Source organism: Dama dama, chromosome 25, assembly GCF_033118175.1.
Source record: "Dama dama isolate Ldn47 chromosome 25, ASM3311817v1, whole genome shotgun sequence".
NCBI lineage: Eukaryota > Metazoa > Chordata > Mammalia > Artiodactyla > Cervidae > Dama > Dama dama.
In genome coordinates, this window is record NC_083705.1 from 38870077 (window position 1) to 38896412 (window position 26336).

At 41.4% G+C, this 26336-nt stretch overlaps 1 protein-coding gene across 1 annotated transcript; it reads left to right on the forward strand.

Annotated features, from left to right (window-relative positions):
- The first annotated feature begins 1211 nt into the window (after positions 1 to 1211).
- Positions 1212 to 25825, forward strand: CCL28 (C-C motif chemokine ligand 28). Its single transcript, XM_061129846.1, has 3 exons — positions 1212 to 1629; positions 12789 to 12915; positions 16237 to 25825. Exons 1-3 carry the CDS (start codon positions 1560 to 1562, stop codon positions 16427 to 16429), a joined length of 390 nt encoding a protein of 129 aa, XP_060985829.1. The 5' UTR covers positions 1212 to 1559; the 3' UTR covers positions 16430 to 25825.
- The last annotated feature ends 511 nt before the right edge of the window (positions 25826 to 26336 follow it).

A 26336-nucleotide genomic window follows, 5' to 3' on the forward strand; every position in this document is an offset into this window, starting at 1 on the left:
TGCTCTTGAAGCTCCTTCCCAGTGAGTTCTGGCCCATGTCTGCCTGATAAATACCCTTTGACACAGAGACACAGGCGCCCAATAATCATAGCTTGCACCATATTCTCTCCAGACAGAAATTCCATCATTCAGTTTTGCCCTCACGCCAGTCAAACTGATCTGCTGGTAGATGTCAGGTTTGCTTTATAATACCAGGCTCAATATATCCAAATACCATTTTGGCATATAATCAACACAAAGTTATTGACAACATATTTTATATTTGTTTGTACCAAATCTTTCAAGTCTAGTGTGTATTTTATAGGAGTTCCCTGGTGGCTGAGATTGTAAAGAATCTGCCTGGAATGCAAAAGACCTGGTTCGATCCCTGGGTCTGGAAGATCTCCTGGAGAAAGGAATGGCAACCCATTCCAGTAATCTTACCTGGAGAATCCCATGGACAGAGAAGCCTGGTGGCTACAGTCCATAGGGTCACAAATAGTCGGACACAACTGAGCCACTAACACTTTGTATGTGTATTTTACACTTGTAGCTTGTGTGAATTTGGACTAGCGCATTTCAAATTCAGGGGGCCCAGGTTCGATCCCTAGTCAGGGACCTAGATCTCATTTGCCACAACTAAGACCCAGCACAGCCAAATAAATATTTTTAATAAAAAAAACAGGGCCTACCGCATGACACAGTGCAGTCAGAGGAAGCATGGCCGGACTTCAGAGATCATCCAGTGGATTTCTTATTTACACAAAGGTTAAGAACATTTGCTGAAGTTATACAACCAGTGAGTAGAAAAGGTGGGAGTAGAATCCAACACTCTCAGTTTACCCTATAGTTTTATTCACAAAGCTGATTAGTGACAAAGTTGGACTAGAACCCCCCATCCCATACTTCCTCCTGGCTGCTCACACCTGTGCTGGGGCTCTTTTTTTTTTTTAAGTCAAGCATGGCCCCTCTACCTGTCATATTACCTTTCTCCTAAATAGTGAGGCTAACAGCCTCACTGGAAACACTTTGGCTGCCAACCAAGACCAGAGTGGAGTTGAATTTTCCCATCTTTCCACCAGATAATGCTTTTTATGACTTGCCACCTTTGTCCCTAGAAGCTCAGTTTCAACAAGCTACTTAAAAACCCTGATTTCTTTATGCAGCGGTTCTCAATAGAGGTGTCCTTCAGAATCCCCTATGGAGCGTTTCTTAAGACTCAAATTACTGGGCCTCTGCTCCAAAATTTTTATTTATAACTCTGTGCAGGAATTCATGTAGGCAGGTGTTTTTTAATTGTCCCCCAGTTCTGGGGCACACTTCCAAACTCACAAGAACCTCACCAGATGGCAGATCACCACTGCCATCGCCTGAGCCCCAGGTGGTGGAAAACAGCTCTGGTCCTGAGGAAGAGCCCAGTTTCAAGGAAAGAAACATGAGAAAGAGGTACCCTGGCACCTCCCAGGGCGGGGCTTTCTGGCTTGCTTTCCTCCAGGCTCTTTCTCTGCACCCAAGGACTCTTTTAGCCTCATTTCCTGATCTCACCGCCTCGCCTCTGCTGCTGTTGCACTCGGGGACAGATGGGAATGCAGCAGACAGGACTCGCCCTCCTGGCTTTGGCTGCCTGTGCGGCTTTTCGCCCCTCGGAAGGTGAGTGGGGGGTCCGGCTATCTCAGCCTCCAATGGAAGGAGGGGCTCTGCCTTCCAAGATGGAGCTGGAAGGAACGAGGTACCGCCAGCAGTTAGGGGCAGGAATTTCCAGTTATCTCCATGAGAATGGCATACATTTCAATCCCTCATCTCCAAGAGGCAATTTCAGAAAGGAACCTCATTTGAACAGGAATATCAGTAATTTGCCACCTGTGTAATTTTGAGCAGTGCTTCCTTTTTTTGATGATACTATCTTAGAAAATCCCCCAGTAGAGGCTGGACGAGAGCCTATTAAAGGCTGTCTTCAGCTATCTCCCCCTCACTCTACCTGCTAAACTGTCTAAATACAAGTGTGCACATTCCTGCAAGAAAGATAAACTTGACCTCTGGTTTAGGATTTGGCAAGTTGCAAGCTTTCAGACCAAAGTCAGCCCTATGGATACTGAAAACCAAAACTTCAGTCTGATCTTACAAAAGGGACTCAGGAAAAAGGAGATTGAACCATACAAATTATATCAGAGAGAACTTCTATTTTGAGTTGCTGGCATCTATATGAAGATGATAACTGCGTTTGAACTGGAGGCAATCTTTTCTACTGTATTTAGGAAACCCTAAATATAGGTATTTAATACTTGACTGATTTGACTCTTTTCCACTATCTTCTTTTCTGAAACTTTACCCTGAATAGATTCTCTAAATTCAGAACAGAGGTAAAATGTAAATTTTGTTTGGTCTGCTTTTTGAAAACTTCAGGCAGCATTTTAAATTGATGGTTTCACACACACATAGTTGTGTGTACACACATACAAACTGGATTTTAGGGCTTCTCCTGAAAAATCAGGTCTGGCAACACTGGTTCCACTTTCTCTGGCAAGAATGAATAGAGCATACTATCCCTTTGCCATTCACCTGAAACTATCACAACATTGCTTGTTAATCAGCTATACCCCAATACACTATAAAAAGCTAAACAAACAAACAAACAAACAGCTAAAGCAGACTAGCCTCTTTCCTTCTCTGGACAGAGAGAAGGACATCCTATTAACTGCTTGGCTCCTGTAGGCATTTGCTTAGGGACTCCCAATATAGCACCCCAATGTGCAGAACTTTACTAATGAGCACAGTTCTTCATCTCTATCCTTCTATTTTATCAAGGCAAAAAGGTTTTCATTTTATGTTTCTGTAAATTTTTCAGAAAATTTCACCATTGAGATTTTAGGACTCAGATCCATTGTTTCCCAAAAGTCTACCAGCTAAGGCTTCATTCCTAGTATTGGCAATGCGATTTTTTTTTTCTCTTTTCACATGAAGCTTTGAAACAAAGGTGTATATGTCTCCCCCATCAGCTTCTTGGCCTGTTTCTAGCCTTCCCTGTGGCAGAGGCAGCAGCAGCACTCCTCCAGGAGAGGCGGGAGGGAAGGGCAGGCGGAGGGGGCAGGGTGATGAGGAAAGCCCTGCCAGACCCAAGGCCAAGGTCTGCTTGGGAATGAGTTCTGGCAAAGTGGGTGGAACAACAAAACACTGGGGTGTTTGAAAAGGAACAGTTGGTGATGATAAGAAAGAGCTGAGGAGATGTGACTGTAATGTTCTGAGTTAGTCTCAGGGCTTCTCCTAAGGTGGTTTGTGTGTTAGTCACTCAGTCATGTCCGACTCTTTGCAACCCCATGGACTGTAGCCCACCAGGTTTCTCCGTCCACGGGATTTTCCAGGCAAGAATACTGGAGTTTGTTGCCATTTCCTTCTCCAGGGGATCTTCCTGACCCAGGGATTGAACCTGGGTCTCCCACATTGCAGGAAGGCTCTTTACCATCTGAGCCACCAGGGAAGCCAATGCAGTTTGGGTCACAGGAAAATCACATTGTCTGGGAAGCTCCAAGTTTCTGCCGTTTAGGAATAAGTGATGTACCTTCCTTTTTTTGGTGGGACATGTATTAATAAAAAGTTAACCTTAAAAGTACATCCCAATATATATTGTTGTTCAGTTGCTAAGTTGTGTCTGACTCTGCAACCCCATGAACTGCAGCATGCCAGGTTTCCTTGTCCTTCACCATCTCCTGGAACTTGCTCAAACTCATGTCCATCGAGTCGGTGATGCCATTCAACCATCTCATCCTCTGTCGTCCCCTTCTCCTCCCACTTTCAATCTTTCCCAGCATCAGGGTCTTTTCCAATGAGTCAGTTCTTCACATCACATGGCCAAAGTATTAGAGCTTCAGCTTCAGCATCAGTCCTGGTGAATATTCAGGATTGATTTTTTAGGATTGACTGGTTGGATCTCCGTGCTGTCCAAGAGACTCGCAAAAGTCTTCTCCAACACCACAGTTCAAAAGCATCAATTCTTCGGCACTCAGCCTTCTTTATGGTCCAACTCTCACATCCATACGTGACTACTAGAAAAATCGTAGCTTTGATTAGTTGTACCTTTGTCAGCAAAATGATGTCTCTGCTTTTTAATATGCTGTCTAGTTTTTTCATAGCTTTTCTTCCAAGGAGCAAGCGTCTTTTAATTTCATGACTGCAGTCACTGTCCAGTGCTTTTTGTAGGAAGCTTCCATTCAAGGGTCTGTGTGTCTCAAGTGCCCTGTGGAGGTTGTAAGGAATGCAGGCTGGGAGGAAGGTCAGGAAGGGAGGAAGGGAGGAAGGGAGGTGAACACTCCCTATGGCTATTGTCTTGGGCTCAGGGAAATAAGGAAGTGGTCTGTGCCAGTCTGAGACTTGGAAAATATGTTTTGTTTCGTAAGGCATTAAATGTTCCATTATCTTAATGGTGCCTACAGTGGCCATCTTGATGTGATGGCTTAGTAACTGGCATTCACCAAATGTTCTGTATAAATCAGGAAGCGGTTGACTTACCCATAATTAAAAGCCTTGGATTCTACCCAAAGATGGGGCCATACTCCACCCCCAATGAGGTGGCTGCCAATTCCCAGAAATCAATTCTGACTCCATAAAAATGTCTATTAATCAATGGCAAAAAGCCAGATTCTTTGAAGCCACAATCCAGGGTTTGTGGATCTTACTGTTTTTATTTTACATTAAAGACTAAATGTCCACTTTGTCCAGCAGATACAAGTTGGGGGATTTTGCTTCATTGAGTCCCAAATTGGCTTTCTTCAAGTTTCTTCTGATAATCTGCCTTCTCAGAGTAGGATGGCTCCTGATTAGAGATATGTGCTAGGGACTTGCTGCTTGAATCCTGAAAGAAAACTTCATCTTTTGTTTGTTTCAGTTATAGCAGATTCACTACAGGGGGTTGCCAAGAATATACATCTGTGCTTGTAAACTGGGACTCTCCATTTCACCAGGAGTGGTCCCCAAGAGGCCAGACATGACATGCCCAGTAACTTTGGTTTCTCTTCAAGTTTGCCCTTCAGTGTGTTTTGTTCTGTTTTTAATTTACTTTTATTTTTAATTGGAGGATAATTACAATGTTGTGATGGTTTCTGCCACACATCAGCATAAATCAGACATAGGCTTACATATGTCTCCTCCCTCTTAAACTTCCCTCATATTTGGTTTTTTTTTAATGTTCTTTTCTATGTTTAGAGAAGCAGAGTGACTTCTTATAATACAGTAGCAACTGTCTCAAATTTCAGTCATATATGGACTCCTTTAAAGAAAAAATTCTCTTTATTTTTAATGATGACATTTAAATTATTTTACTACATCACTTGATGTATAAACATAAACCAGGCATAGTCCCCATATATATGTGTGTATATATATATATATATATATATATATATAAAATATATTTGTTGTTGTTCAGTCACCAAGTTGTGTCCGACTTTCATTCATTCCCTGTTACACAAACATCATCTCAGGGCTCCAAGAAGTATCTGGGAGGACTTTATTTGGACACAGCAGTTTCATGCATCATGGCTTAGTGAGTCCTTCTTGCCTATGTGGTATAGCAGTGGACACCTTTGTTTGTAGGTATTTGACGTATGATTTGGCTCCATTAAAGTATGAAATTCAGTAGAAGGGGAAATGTGTCCCCAACCGACTATAATTGGAACATTTAAGTGCTGTCATTCTGTTTTTTTTTTTCTTTCACTTAAAAAAATTTTATACCTATTGCCATTTTTAAATTGTACTTGTAGACTTGAGATACTGACAGAAGCCAAGTGAATCTTTCTTATCATTTTCAGCTTTATCCTGGGAATATTTCTCTAACAATGGCATGTACCTTTGCTCTGTTTCCATTCTACTGTGTTCTCTAAAGTGTTACTTGTATTGGTGTTTTCCAAACTGCATTTCTAATAAGCCCCCAGGGGACACTATACCATAGTTCTGAGAACCACACTTTGAGTAGCCATACATCTAAGTAAGAGAGGAAGCTGGGTCACCTCTCTACAGTAACAGAATCCTTAAAGCTCAGAATCTAATTGTTATATCACGAATTTGCAGTGTTTTACTGTTGGTCTTATAAAGTCTTGAGTAAGGAAATAGTTAAAGCCTTCTCTTAGTGACCAAAATTGGATCACAGACATAAAGTCAAATCAGAGACTTGTAGCAAATTAACCATTCAACTCTCTGACACTTAATACTGGAAACAGCAATGACAACCCCAAAGCAACAGGAACATTGGCAATAACACTATAGTAAAAGATAACGCTTTTAATGAGATACTAATAACACCATCTTTAAAATATTAAATGTAATACAAATGATTTATCATATTGAATTAACCCCTAATTACTTGAGGGTGGGAGGATGGTATGTTTTTTAAAAAGCACTGTGCAGTTTTAGGACACTTGGGACATAAGACCTTGACCAAAAACTTATTTTTTAAAAAAGGAAAAGAAAAAAAAAAAAAATAGGGAAAAGCACTAATGCCAGGCGCTGTGCTATGTGGTGTGGGCATAAAGATATGCTGAGGGAGTTCACAGTCAAAAGGCATAGTCATATAAACCCTAAAATTTATACATACATAAAATATATAAAACCAGAAAAGCACATGGTACCATAAGACCTCAGATCCATGGGGGGAAAGGGCAAGACTGGGAGCAAGGAGGCAACTGGGATGCTCAGTAGTTAACTGATGAGGTCTGGAACTTGGGCAGTGATAACAGGGACGAAAAGCAGGAAGACAAATCTGAGAAATGTCCAGGGAGTAAAATTTACGGGTGTTTATGACTGGCTGTGGAGTGCAGGAAGAGGCAATGATATACAAGTTTCTGGCTTGGGTAATGGTAAATGATGGTTAAATGAGATGCGGACCCCGGTGAGGAGGGCATTCGTTTGCATTTGAACCCAAGCGATGTCTTGTAAAAGGAGACTGTCAAAACAAAAACCCCCAAACCTGACACAATCTCAACAACAGTGTAAGATTTTTTTTTTTTTTTTTTAACCTGCGTGCATCAGAAACGGGTAGATCAAGCAACAACAACAACAACGGAGGTGGGAAAGATATGCCCAACACATCTGCTTTCCTCTTCAGCTCCAGGAAGGGCTGCCCCGGACGCCGAAACGCGTCCCCTGGAGCGGCGGGGCAGAGGCGGCGAAGTCCCGGCGGAGGGCGCAGGTGCTTGAGGTTCCCGGGGATCGCGGCGGCGGAGCAGGCTCGCGCCGCCCGGCGTCCGCGGGCCCTTGAGTAGCCTCGCCGGTCGCAGGATGCCACCCTCCTCCAGGCGCAGTCCTTGTTATCCTTGACCGGGGCCCCGCTCCCAGTGCTCTCCCAAACGCGGGCTGAGACAGAAAGCCGCCCCGCAGGTTGCGCAGCCGCAGAGCCGGAAAAGCGGCCGGACGGGGCCCAGACGAGCTGCAAGCACCACCCGCTGCCCAGGGCTGGCGCTCCGCCCCGCTTCTCGCCTTCTCTGAGCTGGGCCCTCCGCTCCGGCACCGTCTCCCGACCCGTGGCGCCCTCGCCTACGGTACGTGTGCTGGGACAGCCGTCAGGGCTGGGACACCGTTCTGCTTGTGTCTTTTCCCCATTTTTGTTTTAGTTTTTCCTCTGATTTTCCTTTTCTAGGGACAGCTGAAGAAAATGCAAACCGTGAGAGCTGCCAGTTAAGTTTTATGTGGGACAGTATGAGGATTGTACCCTGGGAGACAGCACCTCAGCTAGCTCTGAGAACCTGTTCCAAAGAGGTAGGGGAAAGAGAGTCTGTATGTGATCTTGGTAAAGGCGGACTACATGCAATCAAGTACATAGTTTTGAGGAAAATTTCTGCTGGACTCCTGCAACTTCTGCTAGACGTGAGAAACAATCATCACCATGAAGAATTTTAGTGCTTTTCTAGACAGGAGGACCTACAAGAATTGCACTCATAAAATCAGTTCCTGAGAATATCTGTCTGAAGACCTGTCCTGCCAGTTTCCTGGAGCGGAGTGCCTCATTTCTGCTCTCCACCCTGAACTCCCTCAAGCGGTGTTGGAGGTCAGCAGCTGCAGTCCAACAGGATTTAATCCTTGTAGAGGGAGATGGCAAGCACCCATGGCAGGTGCCAATTTGTGGTTGACACTCAATTATTTTATCCTGTTTGTGTCTTAAATAAATGCACTTATGCTAGACTTAGCTCTGTCCCACCATTATAATAAATACCATTTCCATTATTTTCCAGAATTAATATTTTGTGATTCGCATTTAGCCTGAGTTGAAGGTATTTTTTTAGTTTCTGAGCAAATGGTATTTGTAAATTTATAAATACATTATTATTTAGATCAAAGTTTTTAAACGGTTACTTTGCACAGGAGCTGCCTATTCAAAACTCTATATAATGGAAAAAGAACTCTTAACTACAAATAATGGTGTAATGTAGGGGAGAGGAAAAAACAACTTTTGTTCCATCCTTCTAGGTTCTTTACTAGGACCCCTATAACAAAAGACAGATTAATAAGAAAAAAGCATACAAGTTTATTTAATGGGTGCCTTCACAAGGAAATGAAGACTCAAAGAAGCAGTTTGAGTCATGGCTTTTATATAAAGTTGGACAAAGTGGTAATTTGTGAAAATGTGAGAAAACGAACTTGAGGTAAGGCAGTTAAGCATGGGAAAGCGACGAGGAAGATAAGGGTTAGTTTAACAAGGTTTGTACAGATTTTCCTTGGCTGCAACTTCATGTCTCATGGAGACACCATCTCATTTCACCCAATAGTTTGGAAAATGCTGAAAATTTCTTTCTTCCCCAGGTGCAGGGAGAGTACCTTTTACTTGGAAGTTTTGTATCTTCTTTTAGGAAGGTCAGCGTGCCCTTTTTGCATCTGCTGTTTTTCTGCCTTTAACTTAAAATAATTAACATGCCAGAATGGAATACTTTGGGGTCACGTGTTCTGAATTCTTTCAGGGACAAAATATTAAAAATTGTAGATGAAATGGACAAATTCTTAGAAAGCTATCAAAATTGATTGAAGTTATAGAAAATCTAAATAAATATGTAACTCTTAAGGAAACTGAGTCAGAGTTGAACATCTTTTCTTCAGATAGACACCAGGCCTAGCTGGTTTTAAAGGTTTTACCAAACAGTGAAAGCACAGGCAATTCTTGTCTTACACAAACTTTTCCAAATAATAGAAAAATAGAGAAAGCTAACTGATGCATTGTTGGTGATTAATGTAATGTTAACACTCAAAACATTCAAGGATGACTTCAGGGGATTAAAATATAGACTAATCTTGTTTATGAGTATAGATGCAAAAATATAAAAATGAAAAAATAAAAATGATTTTATAGTTATATTAATTATTGAAATCAGAGGACATTCCTGATGGTTCTTTTCGGGGGCTGCGCTGGGTCTTCATTGCTGTGTGCAGGCAGTTCTGATGAGCTGGGGCTGCTCTCTAGTGGTGTGCTGGCCTCTGGCTGTGGAGCATGGCTCCAAGCCTCTAGAATACTGACTCAGTAGCTTTGGCTCCTGGGCTTAGATGCTCTATGGCAACATAGGATTTTCCCATACCGGGGATCTAACCAAACCAGTGTCCCCTGCATTGCAAGGCAGATTCTTAATCACTGGACTGCTAGGGAAGCACAGATTGTTCTTTAAAAATGGAAATATTCTGACAGGAAGTTGCATGAGAAAACCTCTGGGGGGTGATGTTATCTACAAGAATCTTACCTTCGCCCTAGTCCTAACCATCCCACAAGCTTCATTGTCTAACTTGTGTACTCTTCAAAGGATTCTGTCTTTCTTGGCCTATTGTATTTCCAGGTGCCTCACTAGGGCACCAGTCACACCTACAAACACCAAGTATGCTTGCCTGCCTCTAGTCTTTTGATAGTTAATCTGATAGGTTAAGTGATCTCCAGGTGAGCCCATCTTGCCTTTATATCTGAGAAATGTCATCCAGTTTGTTAAGTACATATAGGTTCCCAGTGCTTTTCTGGGTTAAAGCTGTGCTTTTAATTGATGTCAGCATTCAGATAACTTGAATTCTTAAACACACAAGTTCACCTATGATTCTTAATTCCACATAGCTTTTAAAAGTCCATTTCAGATTTTATAGTTGTCTGGGTCACAACTGGGGCTGCCCTGGTGGCTCAATGCTAAAGAATCTGCCTGCAATGTGGAAGGCCCAGGTTCAATCCCTGGGTTAGGAAGATTCCCTGGAGAAGGGAATGGCTACCCACTCCAGTATTCTTAGCTGGAGAATCCCATGGATAGAGGAGCCTGGTGGGCTATATCCATGCGGTCACAAAGAGTCGTAACAACTAATAGAGGGTTCTGTGTAATAGTAACTGTTCATTTTTCTACTCCCAGGGTCTAACATACTGATTCAATATAAAAGAACTTGGAGACACATCTATAGATAGTATTTCATTTATAAGAATTCACATAATAATTCTTATATAGTAAGATGGGTGAATGAATGGATAGTTACATGAATAAGCCCAAAACCTTGTTTGGGGTATTAAAACAACTTTATTTGGAGAATAGCAGCACAGTGTAGCTAAAGAAAGGAACTATTAGTTTCAGGAAATCAAGGCATTAATAAATGTGAGGAGAACCAGTGTTCTGTTCTCCCATTGCCCTTTAAAAAAAAAAATTGAAATAGGGAATTCCTTGGCAGTCCAGTGGTTAAGATTCAGTGCTTTACTGTCATGGGCCTTGCTTCACAGTTCAGAGTGGCCAAGAAAAAATGGCATTTAATGTAGAGAGTTCACCAGTGGCCTAGTGGTTAGGATTTAGGGCTTTCACTGCCTTGATCTGGGTTCAGTTCCTGGTGGGAGAACTGAGATCCTGCAAGCTGTGAGGCACAGCCAAAACAAAAACAAAAATGAACAAAGAAAGTATACAATTCAGTGATTTTTAGTATATTCACAGAATTGTACAACTATTACTGCTATCTAATTTCAGCCTGTTTCATCACCCCTTAAAGAGACCTTGTATCTGTTAGCAGTCATTCCCCATTCCCTCCTACCCCCACCCCTGGCAAACACTAATCTGCTTTATGTCTTTATGGATTTGTCTATGGACATTTCATATACATGGGATCATACCATATATGGCTTTTTAAACCTGATTTCTTTCACTAATAATCTCTTCTTGTCCCAAGATCAGAGACCTCTGTGGCTTAGAGCTGACACCACTGAGGGATTTTAATCCTAATTTAGGGGCTGACTTCTGTCTGTTAAGACTGCCACCTGCAGCCATAATTTCTAACTTTTTAAAAAATGTATTACCCACTTGGAGGAATGCGGAGCATAGAATACTGTGTGCAGGTAGCATGTGCAGGAGGAATTTGCAGATATACATTTTAGTAGGGGACTAGGTTTCCTTTCATATTTGTGTTGCCCTTTTCTCCTTTTATCTGGGTCACATAAGTTTCTCCTAACTTGACTTCCTGCCCTAATCACACCCCACTTATCCCTACTTGCTCATCACTGCAAGACAAAGTTTTCCAAAACCCTTCTCTTTTCTCGATCTTTAATGGACTCCATTTCAAAAAAGATAAACCTCCTTAGACTAACATTCAAGGCGTCAATGGTGTGATGTCAGTCTATCTTTTGAACCATATCCCTCATCAATCAGCTTCTGAGTAGCTTAGTTCAGACAAAGAGGTCTATTTTTCTGTATTCCCTAAGTGTGCCCTGTACTTTCCTATCTCAGAACTCTTGACCATGAACTTCATTTAGCCTGGACAAGTCTTCTCCATTTTTTGCCATCCCTCCAAATCCTCAAAGATTCAGTTAAGTCCTTCCTGGGCAGTTAATTTCAAACCTGCTCCAGGGACCCATGTGGTTGGTCCCCTCTGAGTTTTTGGGACACTCTATCAATCTTGCTTCTTTAAGCAAGTTCGGTCTCAACACCACTACCCTCATGTTCCCTTGCTTTATGTCTTTGTTTGTGCTTAGTTTTATCTCCCCAAAATACAGTGTGAGTTCTGGAAGGTGGAGGCGTGTCCTGCTCTGTGGTCTGCGTACACAAAGCCCCCAGTAAGTGATTGCTCCTCCTTCAAGCAGGTTAACATTCTGTTTCTCTGGAGTCTCCAAGATAAAGCCAGGCCAGTGTTCTATAGATGGGGAAAAAGTGGAAACAGTGGCAGATTTTATTTTCTTGGGCTCCATAATCACTGCAGATGGTTACTGCAGCCACAAAATTAAAAGATGCTTGCTCCTTAGAAGAACAGCTATGACAAACCTAGATGGCATATAAAAAAGCAGAGATACTACTTTGCCAACAAAGGTCCATATAGTCAAAACTATGGCTTTTCCTATGGTAAAACCATAAGAAAAGCTATGGTAGTGATGAATAGATGTGAGAAGTGGACCATAAAGAAGGCTGAGCACTGAAGAACTGATGCTTTCAAATTATGGTGCTGGAGAAGACTCTTGAGAGTCCCTTGGACTTCAGGGAGATAAAACCAGTCAATTCAAAAGGAAATCAGTCCTGACTATTCATTGGAAGGACTGATGCTGAAGCTGAAACTCCAATACTTTGGCCACCTGATGTGAAGAACTGACTCATTGGAAAAGACCCTGATGCTGGAAAAGATTGAAGGTGGGAGGAGAAGAGGACGACAGAGGATGAGATGTCTGGATGGCATCACTGACTCAATGGACATGAATTTGAGCAAGCTCCGAGAGATGGTGAAAGACAGAGAAGCCTGGCATGCTTTAGTCAATGGTGGTCGCAAAGAGTTGGTACCTGAGTTAGCGACTGAACAACATGTTTTCTATAAACCATATGATTTCACATTTCTTTCTTTTCTTCTTTCAGCCATACTTCCCATTGCCTCCAGCTGCTGCACCGAGGTTTCACATCATATTTCCAGAAGGCTTCTGGAAAGAGTGACGACATGTCGCATCCAGAGAGCTGATGGGGATTGTGACTTGGCTGCTGTCATGTGAGTGCTCTTTGGCAGGAGGGCTAAACCTGCTGAATGACCATTTCTCCACCAGTGAACCACAGGTTGGGGAGACTCTGCCTGCTACCCAACATACAGATCATTATTTGAACAAGAGAGGGGAGGCTGGTGTGAATGCGCTCTCTCAGTACCAGGATGTCCAGAGCCCCACGTTAGCCCTCTGCATCCTGCACTGCAGTTCTCTGGTGAAGGCGAAATATTTTTAGTCACCAGACAATGTGCATGACTTTCCTCAGCCAAATGAGGGACATTCTGAGTGGAAAAAGATTAAAATGAAAAAAACAAATGAAAACAGAAGGTGATTCTCTATAGGAACAGAAACGATACAGGTTTTCACTTCAACAATGGAAAATATGACCAAAAATATTTTAAAAAGGACTCAATTTTAGTTAAAGGGAAACTATGAAGCCAATCATTTGAATCTAAAAAAACTTCATTCAAGTACAGTTTTATAAATTGACACCTCTGTGCTGATAAGACATTGAAAGATATAGAGTGCTTATGACTTGGTAAGATGGTTACTTCTCAAGTAAGATGAAATTGGACTATGTCTTATTTTGTAATCATAAGTTACATGATTACATGATAAATCATCTCTTTTGTGTTTCCTTACATTCAACATAAAAAGTTAAATGTTCTCTGTTTCCAAATTGTTTTACTACAGAACATGTTTTTACTTATCCAAAATGTAGTCCCTTAACTATGTTGTTTTTTTAAACGTTTTCCAACTTTTGGTGCCCCCAGTCTTCCTAATTTTAGTTTAGTGTGTTTAGTGGTATGTCATATCAATTTTAACTTGCTCTTCTTGAACATTAGTTCCCTTGACTTTGAATATGTACAAAGACTATAAGGTTTGAGATAAGTGTTTCAGATGCAGAAACCATTGCAAGCATTGAAATGGCAATTCTGAAATAGTATGCATTATTAATCTCAATTAACTAATACAACTTAACTCACAGTGAGTTAAGTTTATTTCACTAAATTTATTTCATTGTCCTTTTCTGCCTAGAAATAGGTCCTTTCTTTTCACACCCTTTACACAATCACTGTAATAGCTGATGTCTGAGACAGCAGTCTGCTTGTTCAAAATTTGCCTACAGTGACTTCATTAAAGAGTTTCTAGCTCTTTCTACACATAAACAAAACACAAAGGTGTATATCTTGGGAAGAGGGCTGAGTTTTCTTGAATCACATAGACGTCATCTGTTAGGAAGAAAATTTAGAATTATTGAATAAAGTTGTTTGGGAGGCTTGAGTATTTTTTCAAAAATGGTTGTTGAAAGGCTATTGTACTTAGAGAAATGGGCAAAGAAATAAAGTTTAGGGATCAATTATAGTTATAATCTATGGCAGGGCCTTCCTTCAAAATCCACTGGACTGTCACTAGCTACTCTTATGTGTAAAAAAAGAAAAATCGAGAGATCAGCCTAGTGGTTTCTTAGCATCAAACTCTTCACCTAGAAATTCACAACCGAGGGGCTCAGTGCCCACCAGAATATTGTGGAATTGGAGGAGGGCAGGGAGTGTGAAAAAGGCTACCCTCTCATCCTGATGGAGACAAGTGTGATACAAGTGTAGGTTTAAGCAGTCTTTAAACTTAAGGGTTTTAAAACACCAGCACATCTTGGGTCTGAGCACTATGTTTTGGCAGCTGATTTTTCTGCTTGCATTACATTGAGGGTTTGAGGCCCCAATGAGCATGCCTTTGAAATCCTACATGGCAGGTGTTGCTGTGTTCCTATGCTTTCCTCTTGCCTGGATCTTCTGTCTGCATTCCCCATCCAGGTCTCTTCTGTAGCCCCAGAGCCAGTGCCCCTGCCTGGGGCCTTTCACTCCCCAAGCAATGCTGGCATTGAGTCCTAGTTCTCTCCCTTGCAGCTGATGGGCTTATTGGGCTTATCTGGCCGTCAGTGGGGTCCTTCTCCCCTGAGTGTCTGCTCAGATTCTTGCTGACACCACGGGGTAAGGAGAGAATTTAGTCCTTTGGAAAGGGTAGGAACTTCAGCCCTTTCTTTGTTGTTTTGTTTGTTCTTCATGTTAGTGCTACAGCCAAGTTTTCTCCCGTAATAGCTTAAGGCAAGCCAATGGGCCACAGGGAGAATTAACTTTTCTTTTGAAGACCTCTCAATCTAATACACTTAGAGATGTTATTAAGATGCCTCACTTCTTTTAAGTTAATAATCCCACATGCTGGCTTTCTTACGCTCAAGAGTATTCAAGCCTTTCCCAACTTTTCGTCCCATTTCAGAAGTCCCCACATTAGCTGATGTTTCCTCTTGGGTCATCTGGAGAAACAGCAGCCTACTTTCTATCCCCACTTGGTTTTTTTCCCAAAGAGAAGGGTGAGGGGTTTCCATTTATCCAGATACAGAAATATTGTATACGTATAACCAGCAAGATTTGCAACAGTTAATAAGAGCTGGATGGCATCTGATGGGGAATTAAAAGCCATGTCTATTGTAACAAGAAATTCTTCGAGTTACCAGAAATTGTGAATGGTGTTCTAGGATTCTCCTATGTTCTAGGATTCTCTCGATGCCAGTGTCAACATTTCATATAGAAAAATGAAAACAAGAACAAATTCTGAGACATGGTACAAATATATATTATAGTAAGATTATTTTGTTGAAACACAACCAGATTGTCCTTATTTTGAACATTTTCCACCTCATATCTACAAGTAATTATTGAATTCCTGCTGTGAACAAGGCCTTTTCAAGATACTTCCAGACTATTCTTCCTTCGAGGAGCATAACACCACAGAAAAAGAAGAGAGTCTGAAACAACTACTCAGATAAAAGATGGCAAAAACTAAGTGCCAGAAGACAGGTAACCGAGGGTCACAGAGATTGAAAGAAAAAAAGAGGCTTTTAGCTGAGAGGATCTAGAAAAACCTCATGGAGGAGGATGTGTTTAAGGTGGGCAATGAGGAAGTCATTGGTTTTTTTGTTGAGTGCTTGGAGTCAGGACAGAGAATTGTCTTCACATGGTTTCTCTCACTCCATCTCTCCCTTCTTCCACTGCCCTCCTCTTCTTTCCCCCTCCTCCTACCTCTCCCCATCTCCCTTTTCCTCCTCCTCCTCCAATTCCTTCTCCTGCTCCTTTTAATATTTTCTTTGGATGTCCGAGGGACCACAGGAAGCGCTGTACTAAAGATTCATCCTTGTGGTCCTCAGCTTTAGGATTCAGTCTGTGTCCAGACATACACCGTCCCCAAGTGGGAACTGCCTACAAGTTCACTAAGTTGTTACTTACTTGTCCCGTCTATCAGTGATTTTTTTTTTCTTCCCTTCTTGCCAGCCTTCATGTCAAGCGCAGAAGAGTCTGTGTCAGCCCGCACAATCACGTTATTAAGCAGTGGATGAAAGAACAAGCAGCCAAGAAAGAGACTAAAGGCAACATTTGCCATAAGAAGAGACACCACGGGAGGAGGAACAGTCAAGGGGCGCGTCAGGAAAGGCAGGAAACACATGGCCATAAAACGCCTTATTAGAGAAGGTACAGATGAAGCTACACAGATGAGTCCTGAGTGAACTTGGCCATGGCTGGTTATAAAAGTATCATGCGAATGTTCCTTATTGGGAGCAAACAGGGCAAAACAAAATATATTTTTCAAGGGGATAATTATACAGATGCAAACATTGCCAATAATATACTCAACTGAAAAAATGAAGTGAAAAGAGAATACTTACCTTCACATAATATTTGAGGAGCAGCATACAGATCTAATTTCTCCAACTTTTTTACTAGGATGTTTTCCAAATCTGCAAAGAAGTTGAAAGAGTGGTACTGCGAACATCTGCATGCCTTTACCTAGATTAATTGTTGTTAATATTCTGCCATATTTGTTTTTTCTCTCTCTTCTCTCCTTGTACATGTATATATAAAACATTATATATACAAAGTTACAAATTTTTTCCTGAACCATTTTGAAAACAAGTTACAAACATCATGACACTTCACTCCTAAATTTTTTTTAGTGTTTCAACTTGACATCCGTCAAGAACAAAGATATTTTCTATAGAATCATGCCATCAGCTTTATACCTAAAAAGGCAGCAGTTTAATCATCTATATGATATAATATATATGTTCATATTCTATAATCATATATATGTTCATATTCTAATATATGAATGTATATATGAAATATAAACATATATATTCGACCCAGGGATTGAACCCAGGTCTCCTGCATTGCAGACAGATTCTTTACCATCTTGGGAAGGTCCCCTGGAGGAGGCCATGGCAATCCACTCCAGTATTCTTGCCTGGAGAATCCCATGGACAGAGAAGCCTGGCGGGTTACAGTCCATGGGGTCGCAAAGACACTACTGAGTAACTAACAACTTTACTTTTCAGGATCACATCCAGATTTAGCATTTTCGGTAAGAATTCTTCCTATGTGAATTTGTATATTTCGTAGTGCACTATTTAGAGTTTGTGAACAGTGACGTTCATTTTTTACACAGAAGACTTTGGATTGACAAATTCTGACGCTTAAAAAAAAAAAGCCTGGTTTGCTCTGGGAGCCACCTGCCTCCTACAGTCAGTTGTTGGAGCAGACTTGTCAGGGATCCAGAGATGGGTCCTGTATGAGATGATTTCACAGTTTCCTAAACAAGGAGACTACATCCTTTCATTCCTAACACACCTTTACCACGCCTTGTGGGTCGATCCCCAAGGTTCTGCTAATCCTTTGGCTTCCTTGCTCACAGAGGCTGTAGAATAAGAGGTAGTTCTCGTCAATAGCCACCAGATGGCAGGAGCAGAGCGTGCACTCAGCCAAGCGTCAGCAGTCTGGCTCTCCTCTGGGCCACCCCCAGGCAGTGGCGTTGCCAGGATGACCCAGAGGTGCTGAACCTGATATAAGCTAAAGCTATCACCAAACGACAGTCGGTCTAATATTCCTCATGAACACTAATTTAGCATCAGTGAGCTTTGTATTGGTATTTCTAATTTTTTTAATTTTTTTTTTCATTTATTTTTATTAGTTGGAGGCTAATTACTTTACAATATTGTAGTGGTTTTTGTCATACATTGACATGAATCAGCCATGGATTTACATGTATTCCCCATCCCGTTCCCCCCTCTCACCTCCCCCTCTACCCGATCCCGGTATTTCTAATTTTTGAATGAAGAAATCAGAGGCTTATGGGGTAAAATGACCTCCCCAAGGGCACATGGTAAGTGGCAGGGACAAGCCTTGCGCCCACGTCTCCAGGTCTCCTGTTCTCCCGTCACCCCAGCAGTGGGCCCTAGAAGGTGCGCGCCTACCTGGAGGTGCAGAGGAGGACTGCAGGTAAAGATCTGTGCCTCTGGTGCTCCAAAAGGGCCAGGGATGCCTGCGGACAGTTTTACCTGGGTCTAGAATGAAGAACGTTGCTCCTGGCCTTGGTGGCCCTGATCCTGGCAAAAACCGTCTTCATAAATTAGAAAGTGCCCCAACCCGATTTTATTGAGTTAAGCACAATGAAGGAGATTTTATTGAGTTAAGGCAGTGAAGGAAATCGCACACTGTTCATGGCCTTTGTTTTGCAAAATCTCCCTCACTAGTGTCTTCTTTCCAACCTAAAGACAGATTTTGTCCAAAAATACAGGCTTTTCCCCCACTCAATTCCATCATGCTTTTTAATACGATAAGATGGGTAATCCTGAGGAAAATGATTCCTAAATAGCTTAGTCTGTTCCACTTGCTTTAATAAAATACCACAGACTGAGGGACTTATAGTCAGCAAACATTTACTTCTCACAGTTCTGGGGGTGGGGAAGTCCAGGATGGTGGTGAGGCAGATTCAGTGTCTGGGTGCGGGGGCTGTCTTCAGAGCTGAAGACTGCTGACTCCTCCGTCTCTGTGTCCTCACGTGGCGGAGAAGACTGGAGGCTCTCTGGACCCTCTGTTACAGGGCAGGAATCCCAAAGACACCACCCACTAATACCATCCACTTTGGGGATTAAGATTTCAACATACGAGATTTTTTTAGTTTAAGTTGCTCAGTCGTGTCCGACTCTTTGTGACCCCATGGACTGTAGCCCGCCAGGATCCTCGGTCCATGGGATTCTCCAGGCAGGAATACTGGAGTGGGTTGCCATTCCCTTCTCCAGGGGATCTTCCCAACCCAAGGATCGAACCCAAGTTGGGGGACACAAAGATTCAGACTGTAACACTAAATACTCTTTTTTGATCTCATAGTCCTATCATCCAAGTGTCTTCAAGTTTCAGGTTCTAAAAACTTAAAAAACTCACATTAAATTTGTAATGTAAATATAATATTAATTAATGTATTGTAAATTAAAAATTAAATAATGTAATGTAATTACATTAAATCTCAGTTCAGTTCAGTCTCTCAGTCGTGTCTGACTTGTTGTGACCCCATGGACTACAGCATGACAGGCTTCCCTGTCCATCACCAACTCCCGGAGTTTACTCAAACTCATGTCCACTGAGTTGGTAATGCCATCCAACCATCTCATCCTCTGTTGTCCTCTTTTCCTCCTGCCCTCAATCTTTCCCAACATCAGGGTCTTTTCAAATGAGTCAGTTTTTCGCATCAGGTGGCCAAAGTATTGGAGTTTCAGCTTTAGCATCAGTCCTTCCAATGAATATTCAGAATTGACTTCCTTTTGGATTGACTGGTTTGATCTCTTTGCAGTCCAAGGGACTCTCAAGAGTCTTCTCCAACACCATAGTTCAAAAGCATCAATTCTTTGGCACTCAGCTTTCTTTATAGTCCAACTCTCACATCCATACATGACTACTGGAAAAACCATAGCTTTGACTAGATGGACCTTTGTTGGCAAAGTAATGTCTCTGCTTTTTAATATGCTGTCTAGGTTACATTAAATTTAAAATAATAAAATAATAACTTGAGAGTAACTTAAAAGTCAATTAATTGATCTAATTAATCATAACATAGGGAATAATACTATTAATAAATAATGAACAACATTAATGAAAAGCTAAAATGAAAACATTGGTGTCTAATCCTCTCAACAAACTTGAACTATTTTCAGTTTTGTTTTCCTTCCAGTCCAGATCCAGAATTCTACATACTTTTTTGTAGCTATTAGGACAGTAAGTTTTATGCTATATTTTAGAATTTTTATTTTACTGCAATGCAAATAAATGAAACTTTCTATAAGGGAGAACAGCTTCTTAAAGAAATTCCATTTGACAGGGTATCATATGTGCTTATTTAAACATTACTGTGTCACCAATACTGCACTATGAGTAGATCACCTCGGTTAACCCTCTAAGGTTTTTTTAGATTACATTTTTATTAAAGCAATGCAAGTGTGTAGTAAAAAATTTAAAAAGGGCAGCAGAATTTATCATGAACAATAACATCCTCTTTCTCTGTCCTCCCTCTTCCCAGACCTGCTTCTATGATGCGACTTCTTTTAAACTTTTTAAGTTTTGTTCTCCTGGTGGTGTGTGGGAAGAAAACCTTTTCTTCCACCTTCTTATTTTTCCCAACTGTGTCTGAAAATTCAACTGACAAACACAGATTAATGGGAAAAAAGCCTATACCTTTATTTAATATACATTTTGTGTGACATGGGAACCTTCAAAAGGAAATAAAAACCCAAAAAAGCAAACCTGAGTAGTTTTATGCCAAGTTTGATGGCGAATAGGTAGTCATTCATCGAAATAAATGTGATAGAACAAAGAACATGAAGGCAGTGTGGCCAGCTTGGGGAAAGTTAGCAAGACCTGTTTGTTGAGAGTGAGTGAAGTCACTCAGTCGCGTCTGACTCTTTGTGACTCTATGGACTGTAGCCTACCAGGCTCCTCTGTCCATGGGTCTTTCCAGACAAGGGTACTGGAGTGAGTTGTCATTTCCTTCTCCAGGGGATCTTCCCAACCCAGGGGTCGAACCAGGGTCTCCCGCATTCCAGGCAGACGCTTTACGGTCTGAGCCACCAGGAAGACCTGTTTGTTAGGATTCTTCTTTATGTCCCTTTATCTTCAGAGATAAGGCTGCTCATCTCCTGCACATATAGGAAGGATACCTGTCACCTGAAGGTTTTATGACCTGTTTCAGGGAGGAAAGATGGGGGAAAGTCAGAAAGATCTTCATGCCTCTGCTGTTTTCTTGAACTCCTTCAGCTTAAAATATTTAATATCTAAGGTGCCGTGTTTTGGGGTAGTGTGTTCTGAACCCCATCAGTGGTTACCTCCATAATTTCAAATGAAAACTTTAAATATTACTTATTTATCAATTTTAGGCAATTTCTATTGTCTCCTCATTGCATCCTATTTCCCTTTCTTTCTCCCTCCTCATCTTGATAGTTTTATCACTGTTATTTTTCTTTATCTTTATAATTTGAATAGTATACCCACCTTCCTTCATTAGTCCATTAATTCTAGAATTTCAGTCTCCTCTTTATGTAAAATGTAAATACCCCATTCTCCTTTTTTTCCTTCTATCCTTTTATTTTGTGCCATATCACCTATATTTTTACATTTAATGTAACTATAATTCTGTACTAAAATAATAATCATTTTTCATGCTTTAAGAGTCTCTCAACTCTAGCACTACTGACATCTTTGGCTGCTAATTCTTTACTATGGTGACTCTCCCATACTTTATAGGTGAATTAGCAGCATCTCTGACCTCTATCCACTACACGACATTCAAAGCTGTCTCCAGATATTGCCAAACATGTTCTAGGAGAGGGGAGTAAATTTACTCTCAACCCCAGTTGGGAATCACTAGCCTAGAATCTAAGATAGGTTCTAAAATTGAAAACTCTGTAGCTGGAAATTTTCTAAAATGACCCCTATAATTCCCTGCCCTGGTATACATATACCTTCCAAACACTAATCTAGGTGTTGCACTTTTTTTTTTTTTCATTTATTTCCACCAGTTGGAGGCCAATCACTCCACAATACCACAGTGGGTCTTGTCATACATTGACATGAATCAGCCATGGATTTACATGTATTCCCCATCCCGATCCCCCTTCCCACCTCCCTCTCTACCCAATCCCTCTGGGTCTTCCCAGTGCACCAGGCCGGAGCACTTAAGGTAACAAATCAGTTGATTGTAAAATAGGGAGATTATCTGGTGGGAATGACTTAATCACAGGAGCCCTATAAGACTGAGTCTATAGGTCAGAGACAGAGCAGTCAGTTTCAAAACATGAGAAGGATTCAATATGCCACGATTGGCTTTAAGGACAGGAGAAAGGCCAAGTCCCAAGGAATGTGGGCGGCCTGCAGTTACTAAAAGAGGGCCCCAGCTGACAGATAGCAAAGAAATAGAGGCCTCATTCCTGTAACTATAGAAACTTCCCTTGTGATTCAGATGGTAAAGAATCCTCCTGCAATGCAGGAGATCCGGGTTCAATCCCAGGGTTGAGAAGATCCTCTGGAGAAGAAAATGGCAACCCATTCCAGAATCCCTGCCTGGGAAATCCCATGGAGAGGAGCCTTGCTGATCCCATTTGACAGTCCATGGGGTTACAAGGGTCGGATATGACTTGGTGACTAAACCATCACCACCACCACCTACAAGGAGCCTCATTCAGCCAGGAATAAGAATGAGCTTGCAGCAGATTCTCCCACAGAGCCTCCAGAGGGAATGCAATCCAGTCAGTATCTTGATTTCAGCCTTCTGCTACCCTAAGCAGAGAACCCAGTCACACCACCCGTTTGGACTTCTGGCTTACAGATTCTGAGCTACTAAATGGGTGTGGTTTAAGTGGGCTTCCCTGCTAATACAGCTGGTAAAGAATCTGCCTGCAATGCAGGAGACCCCGGTTCAATTCCTGGGTTGGAAGACCCCCTGGAGAAGGGATAGTCTACCCCCTCCAGTATTCTTGCTTGGAGAATCCCATGAACAGAGGAGCCCGGCAGGCTGCAGTCTGTAGTGTCTCGCAAAGAGTCTGACACGACTGAGCTACTTTCACTTCACTTCTTTTAAGTGGTTAAGTTCATAGAACTTTTTAAATGCAACAGTAAGAAGCTAGCACAACCAATGAGTGGCTCTTTTACCCTCCTGACTACATAAGTATTGTTCGCTTGCCAGGTCAAGTTGTGTACTAGAGTTTAATATCCTTCTCAAAAAATGAACCCTGCATAATTCCCTATTCAGACAACTTGAGCCTGATAAAACACAACTACTTTCTTCATTATTTGTGTGCTTTAGATATTTGACTTCTTTCTCAGGTTTGGCCAGGCCTCCCTGTGAGCCCTGGATTTTTACACTATCCATGGACAAATAGAACTGTGACACATTTCATAATTTATATAACCGATTTGATGCTCTTTTAACAATTGTAGCAATTTTCTTCTTTTTTTATTTTTGTAAAATCAGGTGTTCCATGTAGTAAATGTAAGAGAATTCCAAGTTCATCCTATTCTCTCCCCAATACTATGACTATGCTCTGTCTTTTAATTCACTGACAGATAATTGGATCACTTAACATATTGTAGTCTATCCATCTTGTTGCTATGCTACTTTTGCAAAAACTACCGAAACAATAAACATCCCCTTCCTTCATCCAGAGCTTAGCACATAGTAGGCACTCAATAAATATGTACTAAAAAAAATATGTAGGCAACTGACCTCTTGTTTGGCCAATTACTGTGAAAATAAGACACCACAAGAGGCCTGCATTCCTGTAATGACCAGCCTCTACTGAAGAGTGAGAGGGATACTAAGGGTTAAATGCTGCAGGGTCCTGGCCTGGGACCTGACAATAACTAAACCCAGTGTTACTGGGCTCCATTGTTTTCAAGATTTTCTACATCTCAGAATGTTTGTCTTTTACCTCTTTTAGCTCTGACATCAGCCTGCCCATAAAATGAACTTTATCTCCGTTTCTGTTTACCTTTCTCCCAGGTCATAATTTTCTGTATTAGTGAATTACAGAACCTTCTCTGCAGAAGGAAATAGGGCAGAAGAAACGGCTTCTGACAGGTTGACTTTGCTGAACCCAGACCACACTGAAGGCAAATTGTATAATCACCAAGAAAAGCTAGGTTTACGAGGAAGTGGGGGTCTTGGGAATTATAAGAAGTGAAGAAAAGAGGTGACTTCCTATTTGAGTCTCAGCTTTCAGAGTTACCCTGGACTCACCAAAATGGCTAAAATTAAAAAGAAGATGCTAAATGTTGGGACTCATGTGTGCTGGTGGGGATGTAAATTAATAACATCACTTTGGAAAACTGTCTAGTAATATCTACTAAAGCTAGATACCTACCCTATGACCCAGAAATTCTATGCTTAAGCAATATCCAGTTAAATAAATACGTTCACCAAAACACATACATAAGAATATTCATAGCAACAAATGAGAACTAAGTGCTCATCCATAGTAGAATGAATAGATTTAAAATGTTACATTCATTAATGGAGAAGATGTGGAGAAAAAGGAACCCCCTACACTGTTGTTGAAAATGTAAATTGGTGCAGCCATTGTGGAAAACAGAATGGAGGTCCTTAAAAAATTAAAAGAGAGAAGGAAATGGCAACCCACTCCAGTATTCTTGCCTGGAAAATTCCATAGATAGAGGAGTCTGACCGGCCACAGTCCATGGGTTTGCAAGAGCTGGACATGACTCAGCGATTAAACAACAGTGGAGGTTCCTTTAGAAATTAAAATAAAAATTAAAAATCCCAAGAGTTACCATATGATCTAGCAGTTACCATATGATCCAAGGTAGCAGTAAAGAATCCGCCTGCCAATGGAGGAGATGCAGGAGATGCCGGTTCGATCTCTGGGGTGGGAAGCTCCCTTGGAGGAAGAACTGGCAACCCACTCCAGTATCCTTCCCTGGAAGATTCCTTGGATAGAGAAACACACTTCCCAGACAGAGTGTAGGCCATCTCAGAACACCCTTGTTTGAGCCTGTTGAGAGAGTCTGAAGCCCAAGACCAAGCTCAGCTGTATCTGGATTACTGACCCACAGATACTGTAAGATAATAGAGGTGTGTTGTGTCAAGCTGTAAATTCTGAGGCAATTGGTTATGCAGCAGTAGATAATGAATATAAAAGAGATAATGTAATCAGAGAAAGTGGTAACAAATCCTAAAGTATTTTGTAAATGTTTATTTATTCTTTTACTTATTTGGTTGCATCCTGGGTCTTAGTTGCAGCACGCAGGATCTTTAATTGCAGCTTTTGGATTCTCAGATGCAGCATGTGGGATCTAGTTCTCTGACCAGGGATCAGACCCAGGCCCCCTGCATTGGGAGCATGGGATCTTAGCCACTGGACCACCAGGGAAGTCTCATTCTTCTTCTTTTTTGTTTTTTCTTTAATTTTTGACTGCACCCCACTGCATGTGGCACTTTAGTTCCTCAACCAGGGATCAAACCTGGACTGACAGGGAAGTCCAACAAATTCTACAATTAAAGAACACACACTGAGGATTGGGAATCAGGTGAGGTAGCTTCTTTTAAATGCTTTAGTAGAAAATATGGTCGAGAGCTACAGTGAGAGCTATTGATATAAAAGGCCGAGAGAAACTGAGGAAAAGGGAACTGCTTAACTTCAAACACAGGTATTCCAAGCCTGGCAAAAACCTCAGTGACAGGATATCCGAAGCCAAATGGAGTGAAGATTAATGCAATATTTAGATTTGAAAAACTGCTATTATCTTGAAATGTCAGGAAAGACACTGAGGAATAAGAGGAATTGTTTCTTATTTAATAATTTGAGAAGATCTCATTTCTGACTATATAAAAGCCAAATACTCGAATCAAGTATCTTTTATTGACATTGACATGGCGTCATACATCTGAACATAAAAATCCCAATAATTACTTGATTATTTTTTTTTTTAATCAGGCTCAGCCTAAATTCTGCTGATTTAGGATTCTGATCAAGAAGCCTTATCCATGGCAGTTCCCCATGAAGTTCAAAGCTCAAACCAGAGGGTAAAATGTTTTTTTAAAAAATACACTTACAAGAAAGAAAGGTCTAATGGGGAGGAGGATAATAGTTAGTAAACACAATAATGATAGTAATTAGTATAGGAATTCATTTGAGTGGCGTGAGAACCAGTTATCTGAAGAAAGCTTCTAGACAAGACCATTTTGATCAACCACAAAATGCCATGAGACCAGTTCACAGAATTTTGACTTCGAGCCTTTAAATAGTTGTTTTGTTGTTGTTTGTTGTTTGGTTTTGGCTGCACTGCACAGCATGTGGGATCTTAACTTCTCTACCAGGGATCGAACCCACATCCCCTGCATTGTAAGCACTGGATGTCTTAACCACCGGATGACCAGGGAAGTTCTTGAATGGCTGTATTTAGTTCACAGGAGTGAGTGTGCCCATTTTCTCCCCTCCTCCAACCCCAAATTATAAATATCTTCCATCCAAAATAGAACATTCACCTTAGCTAAGAGTTACAGTAAACAGGCTGTTTAGGAATCATTGTTAGTT